At 57.5% G+C, this 8,869-nt stretch overlaps 1 protein-coding gene across 2 annotated transcripts; it reads left to right on the top strand.

Moving 5' to 3' along the window:
- Window positions 1-151: 151 nt before the first annotated feature.
- LOC141976552 (selenide, water dikinase 2) lies at window positions 152-8,620 on the top strand. 2 transcript variants are annotated; one of them, XM_074937565.1, is made up of 8 exons: window positions 152-200; window positions 1,154-1,257; window positions 1,631-1,738; window positions 5,202-5,356; window positions 5,935-6,025; window positions 6,293-6,392; window positions 6,767-6,979; window positions 7,668-8,620. In XM_074937565.1, the coding sequence occupies exons 1-8, from the start codon at window positions 167-169 to the stop codon at window positions 7,895-7,897; spliced, it is 1,035 nt and encodes a 344-aa protein (XP_074793666.1). In that variant the 5' UTR covers window positions 152-166; the 3' UTR covers window positions 7,898-8,620. The 2 variants fall into 2 exon arrangements, with proteins under 2 accessions (XP_074793666.1, XP_074793665.1); XM_074937564.1 differs by lacking the exon at window positions 152-200 and adding an exon at window positions 362-501 and having other exon boundaries at window positions 7,668-8,618.
- The last annotated feature ends 249 nt before the right edge of the window (window positions 8,621-8,869 follow it).

The raw sequence follows: 8,869 nt of genomic DNA, 5'->3' as shown, positions 1-8,869 counted from the left end.
CCATAGCGCGGAGGCGCAGGCCGCAGCCCCCTCGCGCTGCGCGGGGTCCCCCCTGCAAGGGCCCCACCCAGCCCGCGGGATTCAGTTTCCGGCGCCTCTCGCGGGATCCCCTGAGTGGCGGGATTTTCTCGTTCTCACCCCGCCCAGGTCTCGCGGTCTCTCCGCCATGGCCCAGCTCTCGCGGGACGTGTCGGAGTCAGGTCCGCCGCTCGCGCCCGACCCGCCTTCCTGCCGCGCTCCCTCGCTCCAAGATGGCGACGCTGTCCGGCTCCCCCTCGGCCACGGGCCCTGGCCCGCCCGGCTACCGGCCCTTCGAGCCCGAGGCGCTGGGCCTGGCCCCGGGCTGGCGGCTCACGGGCTTCGGGGAGCTGCGCGGCTGAGGCTGCAAAGTCCCGCAGGAGACGCTGCTCAGGCTCCTGGCGGGACTGGGGGGGCCGCGCGCGGGGCTGGCGGCGGCCGGGCTCGAGGCGGGGGGGCCCGAGGCCGGGGGGCCCTCGCTGGGTGAGCGCGGGGGGGCAGCAGCACGGAGTGTGGGGGCGGGGCGTTGCATGGGGAGCAATGGGGTCGGGGAAACACAGGGGCTGTGGCTAGAGGGGGGCACTGGGGCCTGTCGGAATGGGGAGGGGGCTGTGGGCGAGAGGGATGGGTTGGGGGCAGCAGGGGGCTGGGGTTGGAGTGGGGGCTGTGACCAGTGGGAGGGGCAGTGGGGAGGGGCTGTGAGCAGGAGTGGTGGGGAGTCTGCAGCCATGGGGGAATGATGGTGTAGAGGGAGCGGGGGGCTGTGGGTGAGGGAAAAGGGGCTGTTGGGTGGCAGCAAAACGAGGGGGTTGGGGCTGTGGGGGAAGTGTGGGTTGAGGGTCGTCGAGGCAGGGGGTGGTAGTAGGGTCTGGGAGCTGAGGGATAAGAGTCGTGGGCGGAGGTTGAGGTGGCAGCTTAGAGGGATTCGAGGTGGCAGTGGAGGGTTGGGGCAGTGGTTTTGGATGGATCGGGATGGTGGGTGAGGTAGGAGGGGGTTGAATTGGCTGTGGGGCCTGTGGCAGTGGAGGGATAAAGGCTCCAGGTGTTGGGACATCTGTGAAGAATGGGGATTATGGGTAGGGTAGTGGGCTAGAGGGCCGTTGCTGATGTGAAAGTCTCCATCTCCTGCTCATAGGCATAGGGATGGACTCCTGCGTCATCCCCCTCAGGCATGGGGGTCTCTCCCTTGTACAGACCACAGACTTCTTCTACCCACTGGTTGAGGATCCCTACATGATGGTACGAGTAGGGGTGGGTTCCAGAGTGGGCAGGAGAAGGGAACAAGTAATGCCAGAGCCAGAGACTGCGCTTGTGATGGCCAGTGGAAGGCGACTGTTGTGGGCATGCCATCTTCATGGGGGATGTGCTAGTGAGCTCAAAGCCCATGGGGGGGCATGGGTAGGGGATGCTCTCTGACTCAGAGCATGGGAAGTGGGCCCCCTGCAGGGGACATGCTCTGTGGTGCAGAGCCCACAGCGCAGGAGATGGGCCCAAGGAGGGGGGCGCGCCTTGAGTCTCAGAGCCCAGGAGAATGGGGTATGGGCTCTCAGGCTCAGAGCCTGAGGCATGGAAGGTAGGTCCTATGGGTGACCCTCACGCTCCTGTGTTCTAGGGCCGCATCGCATGTGCCAATGTGCTGAGTGATCTCTACGCCATGGGCATCACCGAGTGCGACAACATGCTGATGCTGCTGAGCGTCAGCCAGAAAATGACAGATGAGGTGAGGGGATGGGATGTCGGAGAGAAGGGTCTACCTATGTGCTGTGGTCACTGACCTTCACAGCTGGTATGGGTAGACTCAGCGTGTCCCTACACTGCTGGTGTGGGGGTATGTCGGATGTTCTGTGACAGGAGAGTTGGAAGTACTGCAGGTTTATAGAGAATGAAGCAGCTGCTGCCCCAGAGCTGGCAGCCTGATAGCTACTCTGCTCTGTAAAGCACAACTAAGATTTCCAGGCACTGAGTTACAATCCAGGGAGATGGTGGGGGAGGTCCTTGTCTCCCTACCAGAGCCCTGACTTTCCATCTAGGGCCCCTGAAATACCCTAGTGCTGGGGAAGGCAGAGACTGAGCCCTCTCATTGGTCTGATCCAGACTCAGCTCTCAGACATGGTTGGGACCAGGCACTCCCTCTGTCTCCCTTTCCCAGTTACCCAGGTAGGAAGCTTCCTGGCGGGCTACAGGGTGTCTCCTGGCATCTTAGTGGCCTAACTGGGCAGCACCTCCTGTCTCCATCAGTCCAAGGCTAACACTTGTGTCTGTGTGCTTTTGCCTGAGACCTTTGAGTGGGGTTCAGACTCCCCACTGACTTTATGCTAGTCCCTGCACTGGTCCTGCTTTCTCTCTTCAACTCTGCAACCTGAGGGGAGAGAACAAGGCTGTGTGGGACAGGCGGAGACTTAGGAGGTGAGATGATACCGGCGTAGTGAAGGGACTGTCATGCAGACAGTGAAAGGGGAGAGCAGGACTAGTACGTGGGCATGCTGAGAAATTATTATTTAAAGAAAACCAAAACAAGGAAATTAACTGCCCCCAACAGTTTGTTAATGCAGAGCAAAGGTTGCCCAGTGGTGTCTCATGCCCTTCCAGAACATGGAGATTGGCTAAACTGAAATCCCAGAAGTGGAAAGTGAAGGTACAGGCCACCCTCACAACACAGCCTTAACTCTACCATGTCCCAGCATGCCAAGAACACACATTCTGGCACTCTAGATATCACAGAGCATGGTAAAGTCCAATGCCACCTCTTTGCTAGGACAAAGGTCAGGTTTAGGTCTGGTGTATTGAACAGGTGCTGCCTGCCTCGCCTTACACTGAGAGGCGGAGCCAATGCCACCCAAACAATCCCATATTTGCTCTTTGCTGCCACCCCTTCACTCCTGCAGTAAGGATTCCATCTGAGACATTGATTTTACCTATCCCTCACTAAGCCCTGGAGACCACAGTAGTGTATGCCCCCAGGCTGATCATCCCTGTGGGATGGGAGGAAGAGGACACCCTCATGCACCTCTTCTGACTCAGCCTGCAGAATTCAGCACTGAACTGAGGCATTCCTCAAAGTTCATATGGAGCTGTTCTCATAGCATGGTGACAGCTCTGCCAACTTGCTCCAGCTGATTCACCCACCACTCAGTACAGCTATGTCTCACACAGGATTGCAGGTGGAGTGCAGGGAAATGCTTAAATTCAAATCTGGAACACAGCACAAACAGTGGCAGGTTTTTAGTGTCTGCCTATTATGGCTCCCTCTCTTACTTTAACCGTTTCCTGTGGCTATTGCCTGCTGTGGGGGGGGAGAAGACTTAAGATTGTGTTGTGGGAGTACCATGTACCTTTGTATTTCCTAGTTTTCAGAAGCTGTAGCCAGCAGCGCTGGGCAGCTTGGACTCAACATTAACAAAGTGTTGGGGGAGTTAATTGAAGAAAAGAGTCCACATGATGTGGCCCGTGCTATAGTGTCTCTCTCTCATCCCCCAGTACTTGGCACAGCTCAGTGAGGAGGCTCTTGTTATACTGAGCAGTAAAGCAAATACACCTGCAACCCGATATAATGCGGGTTCGCATACAATGCGGTAAAGCTCTGACACGCTGCTCTGAGCAGCATGTTAAGCGTGCCGGGCCAGGGCTGAGGGGTTGGATAAGGGGCAGAGGGTCTTGGGGGGCGGTCGGGGGCTCCCCCGCCAGGGTCTGGGGGGCAGGAGCTATGGGGGGGCACTTTTGGGGACCCCGCAGTCCCAGAGTGGCTCAGGAGATTTGGGGGGGTGGGGGGGCCGGGAGCAGCCCGCTCTGCTTCCCTCGCCCCGGCCCCAGATGTGTCGCTTGGGGGAGGGGGCTTGGGGGAAGGGATCCCCCCCGCACTCACCGGCAGTGGCGGAAGTGGAGCAGCCTGCTCCACTCCGCCAGCTCCCAGCCGTGGTGCTCCGCTTCCCGCTGCAGGTGAGTGTGGGACCTTTCCCCAACCCTGCCTCCAGCAACATGGCTGGGGCAAGGAAAGCGGAGCGGGCTGGGGCTGGGCTGCTCCGCTTCCCGCCGCCAGTGAGTGTGGAGGGCATCCTTTCACCAACTCCTACCCAACCTCCCTTCCGACCCCTATCCACACCCCCCCGCCCCCTGACAAGCACTCACCGGCAGCGGCGGGAAGTGGAGCAACACAGCCCCAGCGCGCTCTACTCCGCCAGCTCCCAGCCACAGCGCTCCGCTTCCTGCCATAGGTGAGTATGGGGGCTGTCCTTTCCCCAACCTCCTCGCACTCACCAGCGGTGGGAAGCGGAGTGCTGCGGCTGGGAGGTGGTGGAGTGGAGTGGGCTGGGGCCGCGTTGCTCCACTTCCCGCTGTTGCCGGTGAGTGCCTGTCAGGCGGCGGGGGGTGTGGATAGGGGTCGGAGCAGTCAGGGGACAGGGAGCAGGGAGGTTGGGTAGGGGGTGGGATCCTGGGGGCGATTAGGGAACAAGGAACTGGGGGGCCAAAGCAAGTTCGATATAATGCGGTGAGATTTTTTTGTCTCCCAAGGACCACGTTATATCGGGGTAGCGGTGTAACTTTAATTTCCCCTCTGGTCATCTTGTCAGTGACCAGCAGTCAGTGGCCCAGGGGCTCGGTACTCTGTGCCCCTAGACCCATTTGTCAAGCCCCAGTCAACAACTTGGTTCTCGTCAAAGGAGTTACCTTCATTCTGATAGGACACTGAACTATGTCAGCATCTCCACAAAGCACTGTTTGTTCCAGTGTGCTGTCGGGAGGCTCCATGCTGCGGAGAATGATTATTGTCCCTTCATTCTGAGGATGCCTCCTCGCCTCCCCAGCCTTGCTCTGGTAGAATGTCCTGCTGTCCTGGCATGTTTTCCAGCATTTCAAGTCCTTCTGATCTTCCTGAGTGGAGCTGATTAAAATCTGATATGTGACCTTTGGCTGTAGGTGTGAGGTCACCTGCAGTGTCAGTCTGTCGGGCCCTGTTGCATGTTATACGGTTGTTGTCCTTTTTTATTCCTCCTACTAATCCACTTTCTGAGAATTCTGAAGTGTTGGCAGAGCCCAGATCCTGGTCCTCAGCTGCTCTCTCCCTGCCGGTGCCTCTCAGTCCTGGCTTCCCTAAGGCACACCCTGCCCTCCTTGCATACAGGTCCCCTGAGCTGCCAGTAGCCAGCCCACCAGCTGTTTCCTGACCTGTGTTCTCACCTCCCCAGGAGCGTGAAAAGATTATGCCACTGATGATCAAAGGCTTCCGGGATGCCGCAGAGGATGGTGGAACATCAGTGACAGGCGGGCAGACTGTGTTGAATCCTTGGATCATTGTCGGGGGTGTTGCTACTGTGGTGTGCCAGCCCAACGAATTTATCATGTGAGTGAGGAGCAGTGAGGTCCTAGGGGCTGTACAGTTAGTACCAGGGTTAAAGGGCAAGGGGCAGCCCGAGGTGCCAGAAGCCTCCAGTGGGCAGGATAGCCTGAGGCATGCACAGCTCCTGGAGTGGCGGGAGGGAGGAAGTATGCAGGGGTTCCACATTTCTATGGTCTGGGCTGCGCGCTAGCCACTACACAATTTCCTGGAACCAGACCCCGAGGGACCATGCTTTTTACAAGGATGAGCGCGGCAGCTCTCCGACTCTGTTTGGGTTTTCAGGTTCCAGCTTCCTTATCTCTCACTGTGGTCTCTTACAGTGAGCCCACCTTAATTCAGTATCCTGGAGAGATTTCTGTACCTTCGGGGAGCAATGCAATCAGCGAGTCGTGATGCAGGGAGGCTGTTTCAAAACAGATAGCGTTAGTTAGTCAGTCACCCAGAATATGGCATTTGAGAGTTCTTTGGTCAGTATGGAAAAACCACGCTCCTCAGTCCGTATTGGTAGAAGCAGTGGCTGGAGGGCATAGCCAGGAATGACTCACCTGGGTGTGCACAGTTCACGGGTGTATCCGTTTCAGGCCAGACAGTGCAGTTCCCGGAGATGTGCTGGTGCTGACCAAGCCGCTGGGCACGCAGGTGGCTGTCAACGCTCACCAGTGGCTGGATAATGTACGTATTCACCTGCTGCTATTGTTGCCCTGTTATGCGTGCACAGCTTGCAGTCGGGGGAGGTGAGGGAGTCGGGATTGAGGAGCTGCCATGGGAGAGCCCCCATAGATCCTCGGGCCCAGGCGGTAGAACATCCACAAGATGGGCAACAGGCCTTGCTTTGGGACCCTCCAGAGGGTTTGGAGGAGACTGAGCCGCTGGGGGTGGCGGGGGAAGGGCGGGGGGGCAGGCCTGGGTGCCTTTTACCCTCTCCTGTTTCTTTTCCAGCCTGAGAGGTGGAATAAGATTAAGCTGGTGGTGTCCAAAGAGGACGTGGAGCTGGCCTACCAGGAAGCCATGTTCAGTATGGCCATGCTGAACAGGACAGGTAGGCACCTGGACATGTAGTTGGTGAGGAGCATGGGCTGCTCTGTTCTGCAGCTCCCAGCAGTAGCCTGACTGGGCTTGTGGCAACAGGACTTGCTTCCTGCCTCAGTGTCTGGAGCTGGTAGTCAGGGAGCAGCCAGAGCCTCTTGGCTTGTGAGCTCAAAGGTTAAACTAAGCAGCACGACATGAGATCTGTGCTTGGCAGGGAGTCTTCGGGGAGCACCCCTCATCTCCCGGCATTAATCTCCCAAAAGAGAAAGAGACGAAGCCCTGGCAAGTGAGAGGTGCATAAAGTCCCTTTTGGAATCCAACCCCTTGTCATGGAGTTAGCTCCTTCCTGACCGGCCCATAAGTGCCTCTCCTTCCCCGCCACAGCTGCCAGTTTGATGCACACTTTCAATGCTCATGCTGCCACCGACATCACGGGCTTTGGGATCCTGGGCCATGCACAAAACCTGGCCAAGCAGCAGCGCAGCGAGGTCTCTTTTGTCATCCACAATCTGCCTATCATTGCCAAGATGGCTGCCATCAGCAAGGCCTGCGGGAATCGTTTTGGGCTGCTGCAAGGGACATCCCCGGAGACATCAGGTAGGGCGGGGAGCCAGGGTCACCTGAATTAGAGGTGCCTCCTAATTCACCTACCCACAGGCAGGTGAGGACGGCTGTCTCATATCATCAAGCCTGGCCAGTTCCCTGGGGATTTCAGGGGAGGCAGCTGGGGTGGTTTGTGGCTCAGAAGCTTGATGCCTCTGAGATGAAGCTGGGGCAAGACAACATGGGATTGGAACCGGGGCTTCATGTGAGACAGCCAGTGACCAAATGGTGGGGCCTGGTGTGACAGGAGAGAGGGAGAGACTCACTGGGTTAACCTGGCAGAGTGGAATCTGATACCCTTTCGTTTCAATATTTATCGACTCCACCCTCCTGGGCTGGCTGCCAGGCCTTAGTCATCCTGCCTTGTAGTCCCTGCCCAGGGCAAGGAGAAATGCTAATCCCTGCACGTCACCCCAGGCCACTGCGTGTGCACCGGCTCTAGCTAGCGGCTGGGCGGCGGGACTCTGGTGGCATCTCCCCACAAGCTAACTGTGTGGGGCAGAGAAGAGTTTTCACCCCTTTCTGAGCTGCTCTGATTGGCCCATGGCAGAAGGTTTGAGGGGCCAATAGCAACCTTCCCCCCACGACTGCTGCTGACTGTCTACATGGCAGTGAGACTTGAGGGCGAATTGACACCCCTCCCCCCACAATGGGGACTGAGTAGCCCTGTCCCTCTTTGCAGGGGGGCTGCTAATCTGCTTGCCCCGGGAGCAGGCCGCCCGCTTCTGTGCTGAAATCAAGTCTCCCAAATACGGGGAGGGGCACCAGGCCTGGATCATTGGCATCGTGGAGAAGGGGAACCAGACTGCGCGCATCATCGACAAGCCGCGCATCATCGAAGTGACGCCCCGGGGCGCCACGGCCTCCCCCCAAGAGAATAACTCAAGTGCCAGCCCTGAAGCGGCCTCGTGAGATGGCAGATCTTCCTTCCTTTGGACACTGTAAGCTTCTGCCCGCAGATACAGGGCAGCAGGGCTGGCTGGGTGTCTTGGCTTTGGGAATGAGAATCACAGAATCATAGGACTGGAAGGGACCTCGAGAGGTCATCTAGTCCAGTCTCCTGCACTTTGGCAGGACTGCTCTATACCATCCTTCCCTTGAGAGCTATGCTTCTCTCACGGTGCAGCAGGTGCTGATCTTCCTCCCCAACTCAGAGCAGCACCGTGATCAAACGGCTCCCCTTCCCAAGATCAAGGTGGCCGAGGCAAGGCCCTTCCAGACTGTGCCTGAGCTGAGTGTCCGGTGATGCTGCCTTCCCCACAGGCTGATTCAGGGGGTTAACGTGGCTAATTAGTTCCTGCAGATTTAATGAATTAATTATTTATTAAGGATAAATGCAGGTGATGCAGAACAGCAGGTAGTTTCTATCTAGAATTATTTATTGGAATATTTCAACGACCTCTCGGGCTCCCCCAGCCTTTGTTCAGACTGAGCAGCTGGTATAAAGGCTGGGAGGGTTGGTATAAGCCATGTGGCTGGGCATGTGCCCTTCCTCTCTTTAATGAAGCTCTTCCTCTTAAACCCACCCTGGGGCTAGGAGGAGTCGAGGACCCCCAGAGGGCAGGGCACCAGCTCATCCAGGTGGATTGCTTCTTGGGTTGTAAATTCCTGATGATTGATTCAATAAATACCAATTTCTATATGTGCTGTGGTGGTCAATCCGCAGTGGGGGGGCTGGACGCACACTGCACTTCAGTTCAAGGAGACGCTGTACAAACGGCCTGCAACGAAGGCACTTCACAATTGGCACGATCAGAGTGGGATGGGATGGTGCAGGAAGGGTGGGGGCTGAATGTCAGCCAATAGATGTATCCGGTATCGAAGTTAATGTAGAATCACTGCTGCTAACATTTGCAGATGATGCAAAGATTCATGGAGTGGTCA

The sequence above is a fragment of the Natator depressus genome, chromosome 23 (assembly GCF_965152275.1).
Source record: "Natator depressus isolate rNatDep1 chromosome 23, rNatDep2.hap1, whole genome shotgun sequence".
In the NCBI taxonomy this organism is placed as follows: Eukaryota; Metazoa; Chordata; order Testudines; family Cheloniidae; genus Natator; species Natator depressus.
The sequence above is the reverse complement of the archived record's forward strand: the minus strand, read 5'-3'. Positions and strand labels throughout refer to the sequence as shown.

Coding starts and splice junctions, on each gene's coding strand:
- LOC141976552 (XM_074937565.1), top strand. CDS start 167: ATGGCCCAGCTCTCGCGGGACGTGTCGGAGTCAG. Junction 201..1,153: donor GCGGGACGTGTCGGAGTCAG/GTCCGCCGCTCG, acceptor TCCTGCTCATAG/GCATAGGGATGGACTCCTGC. Junction 1,258..1,630: donor TTGAGGATCCCTACATGATG/GTACGAGTAGGG, acceptor CCTGTGTTCTAG/GGCCGCATCGCATGTGCCAA.